The sequence below is a fragment of the Pelophylax lessonae genome, assembly GCF_965119305.1.
Source record: "Pelophylax lessonae genome assembly, chromosome: 4".
Lineage (NCBI taxonomy): Eukaryota > Metazoa > Chordata > Amphibia > Anura > Ranidae > Pelophylax > Pelophylax lessonae.
The window spans coordinates 8566491-8585775 of NC_138771.1; the positions used below are offsets into that span (position 1 = coordinate 8566491).

Consider the following 19285-nt stretch of genomic DNA (forward strand, 5'->3'; position numbering starts at 1 on the left):
CCAGTCGGGAACATGGGTACCCAGAACAGATACCAGTCGGGAACACATGGGTACCCAGAACAGATACCAGTCGGGAACACATGGGTACCCAGAACAGATACCAGTCGGGAACACATGGGTACCCAGAACAGATACCAGTCGGGAACACACGGGTACCCAGAACAGATACCAGTCGGGAACACATGGGTACCCAGAACAGATACCAGTCGGGAACACACGGGTACCCAGAACAGATACCAGTCGGGAACACATGGTTATCCAGAGCAGATACCAGTCGGGAACACATGGTTATCCAGAGCAGATACCAGTCAGGAACACACGGGTACCCAGAACAGATACCAGTTGGGAACACACGGGTACCCAGAACAGATACCAGTCGGGAACACATGGTTATCCAGAGCAGATACCAGTAGGTCCCCTTAGAGATGAAGATGGATTCCAAAACAGTGCAACTTATCTTCAACTAAAGAGGGTGCAAAAGCCTAAGAGCCATCAAATCATAGCAAACTTACCTTTGACTACACAAAGTAACAAAGCAGTAAGTTGTTCAGTATAAACTTACATTGCATCCTAATTTCGGATTCCTTAAATTCTATCGTACCCATAAGATTTAATAACATTTCTCTGGTGGAATCACACAAGTTGATAAGAAAGTATCAGTCTTATTCCAGTGTTGTACTGCGCCCCCCACCAGGATCTGGTCTATGGTTACATTGTCAGTCCTGCATTGTCCTTGACATCAATAGTAGAGCTGAGCCGGTCTTGGTCGGATTTAAACCCTTCCAGCCTTCTTGCTGAGCTGTGTACCGGAGCGCAGGATGTTGGGAGTTTCCTCCATGATCCGCACTAGCAGATTGTCTATGTAGTCCTCCAGCTCCCGTACCTGGGTTTCCTTCTTGGTGATGACATCTTTCTGCTTCAGCACCAGCTGGATGAGCTCATCGTGGGTCAGCTGGGCATAGGCAGAGGCCGGGTCCGAGGGATCGTATTTCTGAGAGAAGGAACAGATTGGTAAGTCACAAAGCAGACAAAAAAAAAAAAAAAGTGCATAGACAAATGATGTACACAGAAAAAAAACATTGTGATGGATTTACTAAGACTGGAGAGCGCAAAATCTGGTGCAGCTCTGAAGAGAAACCAATCAGTTTCCAGGTTTTATTGTCAAAATTGAAGGCGGAGTTCCACCCCCCCCCTCCAAAAATTAAAAGTCAGCAGCTACTCATACTATAATCATACCCAAACCCATACCCTACCCCATACCCATACTGTAGCTGCCGACTTTTAATATTAGGACACTTACCTGTCCTGGAGTCCAGCGATGTCGGCACCGCAGCCAATATTTCCGCTGTCGGATGCTGCCGCTGCCATTGCCGGTAAGGGGACCCGGCAGTGAAGCCTTGTGGCTTCATGGTCGGGTCCCTACTGTGCATGCACGAAGCGTGCTACGCATTCCTATTGGCTCGGCGGCGGGGGATGGAGGCGCAGACTAAACATCCGAGGGATGGAGCCGTGGCGCCATATCCCGGAAGTGGGGAAGGGTACCTGTCAAAAAAAGGTACCCCCCCCCCCCGAAAGGTGCCTGATGTGGCACCGGAGAGGGGGAGGAAACAAATGAGCGGAAGTTCCACTTTTGGGTGGAACATCGCTTTAGTGAACAAGCTGAAGTTAGAAGCTGATTGGAGCGATCACGGGTGCCAGGTGGCAATCGGAGCCAACTGCCCCATGCATCGGGGTCCCCGCTGCCGAGTGTGGGGTGGGCGCGCACCCCCTAGCTGCAGGTGTGCTACTGACGTATACCTACGTTGGTTTGCGCAGGAGGGGCTGCCTGCCGCAGTGTAACTGCGGCAGGCAGTCCTTAACCAGTTAAATCGTTTGTTTAGACTACACTATTTACACTATTTACTGCACTAACAGGTTCGGCGTTCTGTATGAACGATATATAGCTGAGGCTGTATATGGCACCGTGTTGCGGCAGGGGAATAAGAACTTTTCGTCTCACTCAAGGAACCAAATAGCTGGGCTGAGCGCTGCTCAACCATTCATGGAAAGCTTTATATTCTATGAAAAAATATGAGAAGAGGAAAAAAGGGGGCATCCTTTCTACAGTAGAAGAAAATGATGTTCCGTGTAACGGCCATAATAAACCTTCCAAAAAAGAACACATCCGTATTTAATGAAAAGCACATTGATCCAGACTGCTATTATGAAGAGTTATTGCATTCGCACTTCCTCCATAAAAAGTTATTAGGAACAGAAACAGAATTAATTGTCTTGTGTTTGCTACATTGTTTTCCCTTTACCAAAAAATGATGAACAATAAATCACCAATTAGGGAAGAGGATTCTGTTGCCACCGTCTGCTGGCCTCCGCAGTAATGAATATGCTGGGAAATTAAAGCCATACTTAGAGGAGCGTCACTGATTTGTACAAAGATTGAATAAGAAGAGCAGGCTGGAAATATCACAGCTAACCGGTACACCGGCCCGGCACTATAGTAATTCAACTCCGATTCCACCTTGTAATAACTGTGGACCTTGAGATTTCCTCCCTCTCCTCTCTATATAGTTACATAGTTACATAGTAGGTGAGGTTGAATAAAGACAATAGTCCATCCAGTTCAACCTGTGTAGGTGTGTGTGGCCGTAATCATCTCACATACCCCTGAATGTTCTGATCCTTGAGATGTACGTCGAAGAGTCTTTTGAAAACCACCATACTTCCCGCAGTAACCACCTCTTGTGGTAGAGAAGAGGTTAAAACGCTTCTCTAATCGCATTGTAATCCCACTTTCAATGGACTTTGGAGCCTTTTCTGCAAAAGCCAAATCTCATGAGAAGCAGAAGTTCATATTAAGGAAATTTCATGGTGAACGCAGCATTTCGTTGCTATCCAGATTAGTGGATGGGAACCAAGAAACGGTCGCTCAGCTTCTTCCATGTGATCACAGCTGCAACCAACTGCCCCACGCAGAAGTATGAGGGGGAGGGGGAGCAGATGAAAACAATCCATTACATGTTTGCTTACTGTTAACATAATACAAGTATGGAGACATGAGAGGGAACATACCTTGCTGTTAATGGTGTTCAGCGCATTCTCATGACTCTTGATGGGTTGCGGGAAGTTGGAGATTGGCTTACTCTGTGTTGCATTCAGTGGCTTCACTGGGTTAGTTCTGCAGAGACACAGCAAATGCTTTAATGAAATAGACAGGCAACAGTATAACATTATATTAGCTGGGGGGGGTAACAGAGCACATAGTCAGGTTGGAAAAAAAAGACAAGTCCCTACGGCTCAACCTACAAAGAAAAAACGCAACCATAAAATCCCATATACACAATGCTATACCCGCCTCAACCATACAATACCCTATACACAATCCTATACCCGCCCCAACCATACAATCCCATATACACAATCCTATACCCGCCTCAACCATACAATCCCCTATACACAATTATATACCCACCCCAACCATACAATCCCATATACACAATCCTATACCCGCCCCAACCATACAATCCCATATCCGCCCCAACCATACAATCCTCTATACACAACCCTATACCCACCCCAACCATACAATCCCATATACACAGTCCTATACCCGCCCCAACCATACAATCCCATATCCGCCCCAACCATACAATCCTCTATACACAACCCTATACCCACCCCAACCATGCAATCCCATATACACAATCCTATACCCACCCCAACCATACAATCCCCTATACACAATCCTATACCCGCCCCAACCATACAATCCTCTATACACAATCCTATACCCACCCCAACCATACAATCCCATATACACAGTCCTATACCCGCCCCAACCATACAATCCCATATACACAGTCCTATACCCGCCCCAACCATACAATTCCATATACACAATCCTATACCCTCCCCAACCATACAATCCTCTATACACAATCCTATACCCGCCCCAACCATACAATCCCCTATACACAATCCTATACCCACCCCAACCATACAATCCCCTATACACAATCCTATACCCACCCCAACCATACAATCCCCTATACACAATCCTATACCCGCCCCAACCATACAATCCCCTATACACAATCCTATACCCGCTGTTGATCCAGAGGAATGCAAAAAACCCCACAAAGCATGATCCAATTTACTACAGCAGGGGAAAAAAATTCCTTCCCGATCCCTCGAGAGGCAATCGGATATTCCCTGGATCATCTTTACCTATAAATATTAGTACCCAGTTATATTATGTACACCTAGGAAAGAATCCAGGACTTCAAAGCAATCTACTGAGCTGGCCAGAACCACCTCTGGAGGGAGTCTATTCCACATTTTCACAGCTCTTACAGTGAAGAAACCTTTCCGTATTTGGAGACAAAACCTCTTTTCCTCCAGACGTAAAGAGTGCCCCCTTGTCCTCTGATGACGTTAAAGTGAACAACTCAACACCAAATTCACTATATGGACCCCTTATGTATTTATACATGGAGATCATATCCCCCCTTATGTATTTATACATGGAGATCATATCCCCCCCCTTATGTATTTATACATGGAGATCATATCTCCCCCTTATGTATTTATCCATGGAGATCATATCCCCCCTCATGTATTTATACATGGAGATCATATCCCCCCTTATGTATTTATACATGGAGATCATATCCCCCCTTATGTATTTATACATGGAGATCATATCCCCCCTTATGTATTTATACATGGAGATCATATCCCCCCTCATGTATTTATCCATGGAGATCATATCCCCCCTCATGTATTTATACATGGAGATCATATCCCCCCTCATGTATTTATACATGGAGATCATATCCCCCCTTATATATTTATACATGGAGATCATATCCCCCCTTATATATTTATACATGGAGATCATATCCCCCCCTCATGTATTTATCCATGGAGATCATATCCCCCCCTCATGTATTTATCCATGGAGATCATATCCCCCCTCATGTATTTATCCATGGAGATCATATCCCCCCTTATGTATTTATACATGGAGATCATATCCCCCCTTATGTATTTATACATGGAGATCATATCCCCCCTTATGTATTTATACATGGAGATCATATCCCCCCCTATGTATTTATACATGGAGATCATATCTCCCCCTTATGTATTTATACATGGAGATCATATCTCCCCCTTATGTATTTATACATGGAGATCATATCCCCCCTTATGTATTTATACATGGTGATCATATCTCCCCCTTATGTATTTATACATGGAGATCATATCCCCGATTATGTATTTATACATGGTGACCATACATAAACCCCCCCCCCCCCAAATCTCCTCTTCTCTAGAGAGAATAAATTCAGTTCCTCTAATCTCTCCTCATAGCTGAGCTCCTCCATGCCTCTTATCAGTTTGGTTGCTCTTCTCTGCACTTTCTCCAGTTCCCTGAACACAGCGGACATTACCTGACAAGTTTTTTTTGTAACATAAAAAACACATTTCCTAATCTATGCAAGTGTACCCCCCCCCACCCCCTGTACTCTATTCCCAACCTGCCGATGGAAGAAATCCACTTGGTACCTCCAACTGCACCTCAGGCAGTTGGGAGGCCAGTTGGAGGCCCTGGCCTCAAACTGTTCTGATCATTCAACCTTCCATGTGGAAGAGTGAATGGATTACCAAGCACCATGAATCTGCCACCATCAGTGACAAACCAGGATTACCAGTTCCTGGTGTTCCAAAGTAAAGGTGTGCGGACCTCTTCCTGCCCTTTGTATTTTGGGATGTTTGCCCATCTACCTCTAGCCTTAAGGGTTGCAATTTTTTGTTTAGCTTGCTGGAATTCATGTGGGGAGACACTGGATGCCTTTAGCTGCTATTGTGCTTCCGTGGTGTCCCCCTTCACCTTTTGAGGAATAGCCTCTCTTCAGGCAGAACCTCCCTTAATATATCCGCCAACATGGAGGCTTCTCAGACTAGAGTTAGGACCGCACTATACTGTGGGCTCTTGAGGCAATGTGGCTTGTCTTTTTTAATTATATATTTGCAACTAAATCTTCTATTTTTAATGCAAATTGTTAAACTAACTTTTTTGCTGGCTACCCGGTAGGTGTGCCAGGAAATAAATCTAAATTTGCTTTGTTCAAAGATCTTCTATGTGCACCTTACTCTAAAAACTATAAAGACTTTGGTTGCTCCCCCAAGCCCTCATCCCATGTACTTCAGTGAGGGTACCGGCATGAGAAGAGCCGTCCTGGCTCAATGCACACGAGGGAGAAAAGAAAATGCCGGGAGAAAAGAAAATGCCGCACTCCTAGGTAGCAACTTACGAATCAGTAAAAGCGGCTTCAGCCTAGCTTCATCCAGACCACGCCCTCTGACACATTTCACTCCACCCACTAGGCAAAATGTGGGGGCAAAATGCATCAGTTGGCAAGGCCTGGATGGGGTCAGGGTGAAGCGGCTTTTACGCCGATACCCTGGGCTGCTTTCTAGGAGAGTGGCGTTTTGTTCTTTTCTTACTCTAACAGCTAGTTATAATTTGGGGCGGTTGCCACTTTTGTTTAGCAGTCAATGCATAATTTGTATGAGAACGTATATATGAACGAGGCTGGAAGGACGCATTAAAATGAAAGGGATAATTTTTTTTTTGGTTTAAAAACAGTTACAGTCAGGTCCATAAATATTGGGACATCAACACAATTCTAATCTTTTTGGCTCTATACACCACCACAATGGATTTGAAATGAGACAAACAAGATGTGCTTTAACTGCAGACTTTCAGCTTTAATTTGAGAGTATTTACATCCAAATCAGGTGAACGGTGTAGGAATTACAGCAGTTTGTATATGTGCCTTCCACTTTTTAAGGGACCAAAAGTAATGGGACAATTGGCTGCTCAGCTGTTCCATGGACAGGTGTGTGTTATTCCCTCATTATCCCATTTACAAGGAGCGGATAAAAGGTCCAGAGTTCATTTCAAGTGTGCATTTGGAATCTGTTGCTGTCAACTCTCAATATGAGATCCAAAGAGCTGTCACTATCAGTGAAGCAAGCCATCATTAGGCTGAACAACAAAACAAACCCATCAGAGAGATAGCAAAAACATTAGGTGTGGCCAAATCAACTGTTTGGAACATCCTTAAAAAGCAAGAACGCACCGGTGAGCTCAGCAACACCAAAGGACCCGGAAGACGACAGAAAACAACTGTGGTGGATGACCGAAGAATTCTTTCCCTGGTGAGGAAAACACCCTTCACAACAGTTGGCCAGATCAAGATCACTCTCCAGGAGGGAGGTGTATGTGTGTCAGATCAAGAACACTCTCCAGGAGGTAGGTGTATGTGTGTCAGATCAAGATCACTCTCCAGGAGGTAGGTGTATGTGTGTCAGATCAAGAACACTCTCCAGGAGGTAGGTGTATGTGTGTCAAAGTCAACAATCAAGAGAAGACTTCACCAGAGTGAATACAGAGGGTTCACCACAAGATGTAAACCATTGGTGAGCCTCAAAAAATCGATGCATGGGGCCGGCGGCCACGATTGCCACCGGCCACCCACGATCGCTACCCGCTGAGAGAGAAGAACCAGCAGCTGTTGTAAACACAGCTGACCGTTATTCTCCGTGGAATGGTCGTAGAGCCCCTGTGATCCTTCTATATAGGATGAAAGGTCTATAATTTCACAAGCCACGCCCCCCCCCGGCTTACATTTAACCCATTGGTCACCCACTAGGTTACCCCCTTCCCTGTCAGTGTCATTATTACAGTAACAGTGCATATTTGTAGCACTGATTACTGTAGTAATATCACTGGTCCCCCCCAAAAGTGTCGAAAAATGTCAGCCAGGGGTCCGATCTGTCTGCTGCAATGTTGCAGTCCCGCTAAAAATCGCTGACCGCCGCCATTACTAGTAAAAAATAAATAAAAATGACATATCTTTCCCGTAGACGAAAATCAAAACACGCTTATTGGGATTTTTTTTTACCAAAAATATGCAGCATAATACAAATTGGCCTAAAAGGATGAAAACATTTGATTTTTGATCTTTTTTTTGGAAAGGTTATGTAGCAGAATGTGAAATCATTTTTTTCTTTTTTTTTTAACTGTCGCTCTTTTGTTTATAGCGCAAAAAAAAAAAAAAAAAAAAAAAAAATCGCACAGATGATCAAATACCACTAAAAGAAAGCCATTTCTGGGAAAAAAGGACATCAAATTTATTTTGGTACAGCGTCGCAATTTTCCGTTAACCACTTGCCGATTGCCGCACGACTATATACGGTGGCAGTCAGCCCCTCCTGGGCAAAGCGACATACAGGTACGTCACCAGATGCGCACTCCCGCCCCCGCTCGTTCCCGACATCCCCGCGCGAGTGACCGACTGCTCCGATGTCCGCCGGTCACTCGCGATCTCCCGCTGGAGAGGGAGAAAGGCAGACGGCTGATGTAAACAAAGCCGTCTGTCATTCTCCCTGGTGTAACAGCAGAGATCATACGATCCTATGTAGGATCATATGTCTCTGTGGTTACATCACTAGCCACCCCTTTGACAGTACGAATCACGCCCCTAGGGACACACTTAACCCCTTGATCACTAATAAAGTTAACCTCTTCCCTGCCAGTGTAATTTTTACACTATGTGTAGGGGAAAGGGATTGGGAATGCCGCTCAGGTGTGTGTCCGATCTGGTGCTGGCTAGATCCGCCGTCCGGGAAGATACATGTAGAAATGTGAAGCCGCACTCAGATAATTGAAATCAAACAGAGTGTCTTTATTCTTCAAAAGTTATCCAGGACAAACAGACAGTGTGGGGAACAGAATATGTCCAAGGTAGACGCGTTTCACGGCACGAATGGCCGCTTCCTCATTACCACGGTAATTTTTACACTAACCGTGCATATGTATAGCACTGATTACTGTAGTAATGTCACTGGTCCCCCCCCCCAAAAAAAAGTGTAAAAAATGTCAGTCAGGGGTCAGATCTGTCCGCCACAATGTCGCAGTCCCGCAAAAACCCCCCCCCCCAAAAAAAGACGAATCTCTCCCATAGTTAGTAAACGCAATAACTTTTGCGCAAACCGATCCAAAAACGCTTACTGCGATTTTTTTTACTAAAAATATGTAGCAGAAAACAAATTGGCCTAAAGGCCTAAAATATTAAAACATTGATTTTTACATTTTTTGGAGGGGGAATTTCATATAAAAAAAAATGTGAAAAATATTTTTTCAAAATAGTCGCTCTCTTTTTTTTATAGCGCAAAAAGTAAAGAAATCGCACAGGTGATCAAATACCACCAAAAGAAAGCTCCGTTTGTGGGAAAAAAAGGACGTCAAATTTAATTTGGGTACAGTGACCGCGCAATTGTCCGTTAAAGTCACGCAGTGCCGAATCGCAAAATAGGCCCTGGTCATTGAGCAGCCAAATCCTCCGGGGCTTAAGTGGTTAAAGTAACGCAGTGCCGAATTGCAAAAAAATGGCCTGGTCAAGGGGGAAAATCCTTCCGGTCCAGAAGTGGGTAATGCACCTCCTGCCTTTAGAACCAGTCTACATGAAATAAGAAAGATTTATGCAGGAAGTCGAAAAGTAAAAGGAAGTCAAATTAGCAACTCAATGTAAATATTTGCTGCCATTCTGTACTGTACATCATTGGCTTTTGAATTCATGTGAATAGGACTTCATTAGCGATGTGTATAGAGAGCTGCAGCAATCAGAAGTGCCCTTTGTTCTGTGATGAAGTGTCAGACCGCTCAGTCGCTGTGCCCTTTGTACATCGCACCTTCAATAAGTCTGACAAGTGTTCCAGGTTAGTCTGATCTCGGAGATACAATCAGAATTACAATGCCAAATATATTTCCTAGGGATGCACCGAAATGAAATTCTTGGCCGAAGCCGAAGAATAATAAAATGTTTGGCCGAAGGCCGAATACCGAACGCGGTGTTTTGCATTTTTTCCATTTATTTTGCCAATTTTTTGTCCTCTCTTGTCCTCTCGTGTCTCTCTCTCTCTCTTGTCCTCTCATGTCTCTCTCTCTCTTGTCCTCTCATGTCTCTCTCTCTCTCGTCCTCTCATGTCTCTCTCTCTCTCGTCCTCTCATGTCTCTCTCTCTCTCGTCCTCTCATGTCTCTCTCTCTCTCGTCCTCTCATGTCTCTCTCTCTCTCGTCCTCTCATGTCTCTCTCTCTCTCGTCCTCTCATGTCTCTCTCTCTCTCGTCCTCTCATGTCTCTCTCTCTCTCGTCCTCTCATGTCTCTCTCTCTCTCGTCCTCTCATGTCTCTCTCTCTCTCGTCCTCTCATGTCTCTCTCTCTCTCGTCCTCTCATGTCTCTCTCTCTCTCGTCCTCTCATGTCTCTCTCTCTCCCTAAATGTTACTGTAGGGAATGGGATTCAGTGCACACTGCAGCCTTGTACCATAGGGTTAATGTTAGTGACACTGTAGGGATTGGGAAGGATGCTGGGAATGGAAATCAGGAAGCATGCAGGCAGCCTTGTAAATTTTAATTGCAGATACAGGGCACTGGGCAGGTCAGGGTTAATATGGTAACATCAATTACTGAAAGTCAGTCAGTGTCAGTGTGGACTCGATCAGATTATACAGTCTCTCATAGTGGTAGTAGTAGGAGGCTGGAGGTGGACTAGTAGTAGCCTGGAAAGGAGCACAGCCGCATACATACATTACTCACTCGTGCACTGCAGCCCGCCCCACACATGAGTAGCGGCACAGCGGAACCAATCAGGTGTGCAGGCACACGTGATTGGTTCGCTGTGCAGCTAATCACGGCATGATTGGCTCCCTGAATGTGCCATTGAAAAAACTAGGGAGGAGAGTAAGACTCACTGAATGTGTGGGGCGGGCTGCAGTGCACGAGTGAGTAATGTATGTATGCTCACCGCTGAAGTGTCCCGGCTTCCCCTGCCTAACACGGAAGTCTGAGTCCTCCTGTCCTCCTCCGAGTCCCTTCCCCCTGTAAATATCGTGACCTCGGCGATATGAATATCGCCTACGGCCACAGAACGATAGTCAATATCATATCGACTATCGTTCAGCCCTATTCGGCACAAAATTATTCGGCCTTTTGACTTATTCGGCCGAACACCGAAAGTGCTATTTTTTCTATTTTCGGCCGAATAATGTTCGGCCGCCGATTATTCGGTGCATCCCTAATATTTCCCAATCTGGATTTATAAAAACAGCCAGAGATGTAGGTACATCCGTACATTGTTTATTTTATGATCCTTCTCCAATAATGGAATTCATTGTAAATTAATATTATAGCTCAATTAAAAAACAAAAACACAAAACAGAAACAAGAAAAACAAAAAAAAAAACACACTTTCTGCACAGACAAGACGCCAATAATACGGTTGCAGAACTGAATAAAGACAGCTTCAGTATAGACAGGGAATTGGAAGGAATGAAATGCAGAATGAAGTTCAGGTTAAAAAATTAGTAAATTAAACTGCAATTAAAAATAAACTGGAAAAGTAAAAAAGAACATTTACTCTGCAGTCACCCCAGTCACACCTGTGTGTCACCAGCACAACCAGTACAGAATGTCCCTGTGCTGTTTACTCAAGCCATGTCCTGGAGGCATGAGGGGCGGGCAGTGCCAATCACTGAGTACAAAGACATTTACATTGCTGCTACCAGTCTATACTGGAGCCTACTGCCGCTACTGGATCATACTGGAGCCTAGAACAGATTCCCAGCAATATTTCCTGTTAGGCGCACAAAAGAAAAAAAAAAGAAAAAAAAAAAAGACCAAAAAAAAAAATCTTTAATTCAAATCCATCAGCTGGGGGCCAACCCTTGAAATGCACACAGGCAGGGGATCTGTATATCTTCCCAGAGATGGTTTTCCATACAAAAAAAAAAATAAATAAACCCAAACACTATATACAGTATCTCACAAAAGTAAGTACACCCCTCCCATTCTATCTTTTCATGTGACAACACTGAAGAAATGACATTTTGCTACAATGTAAAGTAGTGAGTGTACAGCTTGTATAACAGTGTAAATTTACTGTCCCCTCAAAATAACTCAACACAGCTATTAATGTCTAAACCGCTGGCAACAAAAGTGAGTACACCCCTAAGTGACAATGTCCAAAATGGGCCCAAAGTGTCAATATTTTGTGTGGCCACCATTATTTTCCAGCACTGCCTTAACCCTCTTGGGCATGGAGTTCACCAGAGCTTCACAGGTTGCCACTGGAGTCCTCTTCCACTCCTCCATGATGACATCACAGAGCTGGTGGATGTTAGAGACCTTGCGCTCCTCCACCTTCCGTTTGAGGATTCCCCACAGATGCTCAATAGGGTTTAGGTCTGGAGACATGCTTGGCCAGTCCATCACCTTTACCCTCAGCTTCTTTAGCAAGGCAGTGGTAGTCTTAGAGGTGTGTTTGGGGTCGTTATGTTGGAATACTGCCCTGCGGCCCAGTCTCTGAAGGGAGGGGATGCTGGTGTATGGGTAGAGGACTTTAGTTCATCTGCAGTTCATTTGGCTGTGCCCCCTGGGTGTAATCCTAGGATTTATGGACTTTGACTTTGGTATGTGTTCTGGTGTCTGTGAACACTTTGCATTCAATATATATGTGTATATATGAGAATATATATGATAGATATTTATTTTTTTTTCTCAATATGATTGTGACACCAAAAGATTTCTTAATCAGCAATGACATTTACATGGCTGCCATGTAATTCCACATACAGAATTCATTAACACGTGATGCAGAACAGGAAGATGGAGGGGAGGGAATACACCCTTCATAATACAGGAGGATTAGAGATAACATCTCTGCACTGACCAGGCCATTCAGATGTTAATTTTGCTCATTCAGAAAGTCCTGCCAAAACTTAAAAGTTTAGTTCACCTTTACCAAAAAACTGCCACAGGTAAGGGGCGTCTGTAGATAAACTGTGCAGCTTTGACTAAAGTTTGATATTGCCCTTGCTATAGGTGTAATACATTTTTTCCTCGTTTCCACTGAGCGGTACGGTTCGGAACCATACACCTTGATTAGGGGCTTGCGTTTCCACCGCCAGCAGTACCTCAACAGTGTAGCTCCACCATGTTGGTACGGTACTAATGTGCTTGGTACCCCAATGAAAGGGTCCCAAAAAAGTGGTACGGTACGGTTTGGAATTAGGGTACCATTCACAACTTTTGACAATGGAACTACTAAAAAACGGGAGCGCGCTATCAAACCCCCCCCCCCCCCCCCCACGTGTAGTCCACCATCCAGTACTGCGACAAAGGACAGAACATATCTAGGGGGTAATAAATTGGCTAGGAATTTCCTAGTAACATGGCAGGACAGGACGGATGCAGTCTCTGGCAGGCTTCAGGAGGTACACACATGTCTTACACCTATAGCAAAAGCATTATCCAACTTCAGGGCCCTTTCACAAGGGCAGACCAATCAGGTCCACCTATGTTTTGGCTGGACCAGATTGGACCATGCATTGCCCTCTATGGAGCGGTGGGTGTCAACAGGTGTGTTGACACCTGCCAACATTCGTTCCTGTCCAAAAAAAACAGAGGGATGGAGGATGGGATCGGGTGACAGCCAAATGTAAACAGACAGGTCTATTTACATCCGACCGCCCATAGAGGAGAGAGAACTGTTTCTGCTCTGCATAAGCAGAGCGGACATGGACCAATCATCTACCCGCTCAGTGGGGCTCAGCGGGGAGATTCCCTACTGAGCAAAGTGATTCACTGCCGGAGTCCGCCCGTGTGAAAAGGTCTTTAGTCAAAGCTGCAGTTTTTTTTTTGTTATATGCATAGGTAGTATTTTAGTAAAGGTGAACCAACAGTTGCCATGTTGCTAGCTAATGAAAGGGTAGACCACCCTCCATAGGAGGATGGTACACCCCAGAACATATGTATTTCAGTTCATTACAGCACAGGTACGCTGAATCAGGTGATTTTACCTCTACTCGGGAAGGAGATCTTTACTCTGTGCCAGTACGGTAAATTTGGGCTGACAAATAGTGATTGAAAGGGCAAAATATAAAATGGAGAGATTACAGGTTATTTTATTTTCCATTTGGAGATTTCAGTTGTAAGGTTTAATGCATTAGTTTGTCTCCCCACCCAAACAAAAAAAAGTTGACTCTTCCAAAAATTTGTTCCATGTTATTTAGTGGTGCACCGAAATTTCGGCAACCAAAATTTTCGGCCGAAAATGGGCTTATTCCATTTCGGCCGAAAATGGGTTAAAGATGTCGATAATGATGGCCACCACGGGCGCAGCGCATGTTTCAAAAGACCCGCCTCCCGGTGATGTCACTACTACTACAATGTGCATGAATGAACTGGCACCGGGCAGGCGGGCGAGCGGCCACTAATAGCTGTAACTAAGTGAGCGCTTCACTTCCCTGTCAGGCGGGTATCTCCTCAGAGGGAAGAGAAGAACTCAATTATAGCTATTAGCGGCCCGCTCGCCCAGTGTGTTAGTTCATTCATGCACATCGTAGTAGTAGTGACATCACAGGGAGGTGTGCTGCCGGCCAGAGGCGGGACTTTAGAAAGGAAGGACACAGGAGGATTAACACTGACACTGGTTGCACTAATGCAGCACAAAGGGGTTAATTAACTGCCACTGGTCAGTCACTAATGCATCAGTGATCAGCAGTGGCAATACATTAACCCCATCATGCTGCATAATACAAATACCAGTGGTAATTAAATGAACCACTTGCCAACCCGTCACAGTACATATACTGTGACAGGGTGGCAGCTACAGGTGTACGTCGTTGCCCGTTTCTGGTGTATGCCCCTGTTCTATCCATTTTAAAATCATTTGGGGGAAAAGTCATTTTCGGTTTTCGGCCAAGGGCATTCTGCATTTTCGGCCCAGAATTTTCATTTCGGTGCATCCCTGTTATTATTCTAGCAGATACCCAATAGGGAAGAACTTCATGGAAGGGACATCACTGGAGACCCTCCAGAAATTAAGAAACATGTATTTTCAAGCAACCATGGAAATTCATGGCTACTTTATTAGCATCACTTACCAGTAATGAAGGACGTCTCATGTTTGTGCAGAAACCTAAACACTGGAGAAATCATTGCAGGGATGCCCTGTCCTCTTCCTGTCTATGAGCTTTTGGAGCTGCAATGGTCAACCGCTTCAGGTCTTTAGGAAGACCAGTAGTACAGATGGTCTAATTAGGACCTGCACCCTCCAAAAATTAAGTGGTCGTTGATTACACTGCATGTAACACAAACGTTTCTCTAATTGTGGTCCGGGGGGGGGGGGGGTGGTGGTCGGAGTCCTTGTCAGACCATCTGTGCTGCCTGAAGACCTAAAGCTGTTCGCTATTGCAGCCAGTAGAAGTACAGAACCAGGAAGAGGACGGAGCATCTCTGCAGTGATTTCTCCTGGATCCAGTTGCCTGCACAATATGAGACCTCTTTCTTTACAGGCAAGTGATGCAACTAAAACTTGGGGAATTTCTCTCCAATCATATTTAAGCTCTAACCCTTTCCTGCTGCCACATCCCAGCCCTTTAAGGAGTTCTAAATGCCAGGGAGGCAAAGGTGATATTTTGTAAGCTGTAAATTCTTTCCTACGGTTGTATGTGCAGCCTGTTTAGTAAAACACATTAATACACTACAGACGTTTTAAGCTTCCTTGCTATACTGCAAATTTACCTGAATAGAGTGAAGCAAAACAATTGGGGGCTCGTCCGGGATTAAGCTCTATAAATCAATACCTAATTTTTAAATGTACAACAATGGTAAAGAAATAAAAACTGTTACTGTGGCCATCATCTCACCTTTGTCTGGAAGACACTGCTCCACTGTTCTGCACTGTAGGGATTGGATGTGTCTCAGAGGGTGAAACCCATGCCCGCAGCAGCTTCTTCTTGCCAGTGTTTTCCTTATCAGAAACATCAATGGTTGGGTTTGCTGGGGATTCTGTGCTGGAAGTGTTAGTTTTGTCATTTGGAAGAGAAACAGAATTGGATGAGGAAATAGGATAGGTGTTGGAAGCAGGAACCTCAGGTGGATGTTGGTGGGCCGAATCACTTATCTCCACTTCAGCTTTCACTTTACTATTTGTAATATCAGAGGGCTTCCCCTTGGAGTTCTCAGAGGAATGCAAGGATTCTTTATTGATCTGTTTTGCAGAGCCACCCTCTTTCTGTGTTTTGATACCAGATTGTTGATCTTTAGCATCTAGCAGCTCATCATCAGAAGCCACTTCTGGATTTTCCGGAATGACGGAAAGTCTGTAACTATATTCTTCAATCAATGGACTGGCCATCTTTAGGTTGGCTTCAACGGGTCCCGAATGAATAAGGCTATCAACTGGAGTAGCCCCAGCACGAGCAGCATGTTCTATGATGGATTCAGGCATGGATCTCTCCATAGGCTGCGGATCTGGTGTAGAATTAGGGGTGGTGGATTCCGAATCGAAAGCTTTATTTACTTTTACACTTCTGGGTGCAGGTTTTGGTACCACTTGCTTGTCTTCAGGTTTTTCTTTATTGGAAGTAGACTGCAATCTTGGTGTTGGCTTTGGCGTGTCTTTAACAGGAGCACTAGTTTTGTCTTTACTTTCTTCAGGTGTTACAGCTTGATTGATCTTTGCCACCACTTCATTTACATTGCCATCATCCCCTCCTTTCTGGTTATTTTCTGGAAATAATTCAGGATCCTCTTCAACGGATAAACTCTGGTGTACAGGAAATATACCCTTCACAAGGTCTTCATCTATAACATTTTCTTCTTCTTTACTAGTCGGCTTGCCCTTGATTTGCTCAAGAAGGGACTTTACATATGTTTTCTTTCCTTTGCTTTTTTCACCAAACGGGGCGACAACATTGACCTCTTTAGGTTCTGGAGGTTTGTTTGAAGAGTTGCCGGATCTCCAAAACAAAGGCATAGAAGGCTTCCCGTTATCAGAAGAGCCGGTAGATTCTTCGTTTGTGGTGTCAGTCTTCACAACTTTATCAAGGGAGTGAGGAGTGTAAGCACTGCTGGATGGTAGCAAGTCAGGCTTAGGAGAAGTGATCTGCCCACCAGAGAAAGAAGCAGCAAAAAAATTATTATCAGATAAAGACTCAGAAGAAAGCCTGGCCTTGGTTTCAGCCTCTGAAGACACGTCCAGTCTGTAAAGAGGACAAAATAAAAAGAAATTCTGCAGGTCAGTTACCTAGCAGATGCATAATATACAGGACATTGTTTAAATCTACTTCTATTACAAAGCAACATTTAGAAGTTATGGTCACACACGGTTAATCTACATTGCTCCATGTTTAGGACTTACATTATGGCAATGCCTAGTAAAAAGGTTTCAACGCACATTAAAAATTAATGGCGACCCCATGCCGTAATGAAAAATGCATCTGTGCCATAGCACAAAACACAGATGTGATTACTCAATGTGCTGCAAGTCACCAAAAGTAGTGCAGGCCAAGAAAATACTTGTGTGTGGACAGCCCATTCTAAATAAAGAGGTAGCAATGCATCACAACAGTATGAATTCAGCATTTTAAATACATTATGTTGCTATTGCATATACAATTTGCAGAATATGCAACCCTCTTCTCCTGCCTAACTTTAGTTAAAGCGGTTGTAAACCTCAGACATGAAATATGAACAAAGCATATCCCTCTATAGCAGGGATATGCAAACTGTGGCCCTCCAGCTGTTGCAGAACTACAAGTCCCATGAGCCATAGCAAGGCTCTGAGAGCCACAAGCATGACACCCAAAGGCATGATGGGAGTTGTAGTTTTGCAACAGTTGGAGGGCCACAGTTTGCAAATCCTTGCTCTATAGTGTGTACTTGTCTCTATCCAGAGCACTAAGTGTAATTTCTCTCTACTGCCTCCTTCCTCTTCTGCCTGCATAACTCACTTCTGACACATTTTCCAGACACCAAGAGATAAAAGGTGACAGGGGAGGGAGCTCCAGCACACAATGCGATTGACAGCCTCAGTTCTGTTCCTCTGTGCAGGCGACTGTCCTTTCCCTCCAATCAGATCTTACTGAGCACTGAAAACTTAAGGTTCGGTTTACACTGCCACGACTTGGGATCTGACTTGTGAGACCCCAAGTTGCATGATGTGAAATCCCACATTAGCCAATGAGAGCCGTCTTAATTGGCACTACTGAAGTCGCTCCGACTTTAGAAAAGGTTCCTACTTCAAGGCGACTTTTAGCCGACTTGTGTCCATAGACTTTAATAGAAGATGCCTCCAAGGCGGATCCTCCTCTATATTGATGCGATTTGGATCAGACATTACAGGAAGATTGCACAGGCATTACCTGTGGTGTAGCCCCTCCTGGCAAAGGAGTACTCAAGTCGCTCCGTAGGACGCAGTAGTGTGAACCGGTTTTGACAGGTATCCACTCCCACTCCAATTGCAGCAGTGATCCGAGTCAGAAGTTCAGCCTCCCCTCCTCCTCCCCCCCCCCCCCCTCAGTTTTGATGGGACACATTACAGGAATACGGGACCATTCACAAGGCACAGAGCAGCTCGCGAATGCGCAGTATGGAACCGGTTGTGAAGCCGTAATGTTTCATTGCCTGTTTCCCTTACTTGAGATCCCGGTGCCTGCACCCAAAGCCAATTGCAGAATCTGCTCTGGTGAGGACAAGTAAATGTCTGTATATTAAAAGTCAGCAGCTACAGTATTTGTAGCTGCTGCCTTTTGGGAGGGGGGGCTCCTCTTTGTAATCTCAGCTATGGATGCACCGATCCGATATTCGGATCGGATATCAGCGCCGATATGGCCATTATAGCTGGATCGGGGGGGGATCGGTAACATTGACCGATCCACTGGCCGATCTGGTTTTTGCTTCGTAACGGCTTGGCCATCCCTTACTTGGTGCAGTAGTAGTATGGGATGGGAGCCGCTACTTCCTGTATAGTCCCGGCTCACAAGGCGGAGTGATATCAGATGAATGGAGGAGCCGTACACATGAAGAAGTGGCTTTGCTCTGTACTGCAGCTGCTTGCTTTGTGTGTAGCTCCGGATCGGTTCCGGTATCGGCGATTTCACAATGCCAGATATCAGTATCGGGTCCAAAAAAGCTGGATCGGTGCATCCGTAATTTCAGCTCTGCTCTCTGATTTTTCAAAGCTCAGATAAGTGTCATCAATTCTGGACTTTGAATGGCTGTAGGGGGAAAGATGGCTGTAGATAGATACAACCTATGTAGGAGGATTGGTTTCATCTGTGCAATACCTGAGGCCGGTCACTTCACTGGGTATATGAAAGGTTTACAACCACTTTAAACAATATTACAATATTAACCAAAAAGACTACAATACA

The 19285-nt window shown here is 44.7% G+C and overlaps 1 protein-coding gene across 1 annotated transcript in view; it reads right to left on the minus strand.

The window, feature by feature from the left end:
- Window positions 1–427: 427 nt before the first annotated feature.
- The window catches only part of RAB11FIP1 (RAB11 family interacting protein 1), a 57703-nt gene continuing 38845 nt past the window's right edge, over window positions 428–19285 (minus strand). The window contains exons 4-6 of the mRNA XM_082256037.1: window positions 15776–17113; window positions 3067–3172; window positions 428–991 (exon numbers count right to left, since the gene is read on the minus strand). Of these exons, the coding sequence (XP_082112163.1) occupies window positions 773–991; window positions 3067–3172; window positions 15776–17113 (1663 nt within the window). The 3' untranslated portion in view covers window positions 428–772. The remainder of the gene's footprint in view (window positions 992–3066; window positions 3173–15775; window positions 17114–19285) is intronic.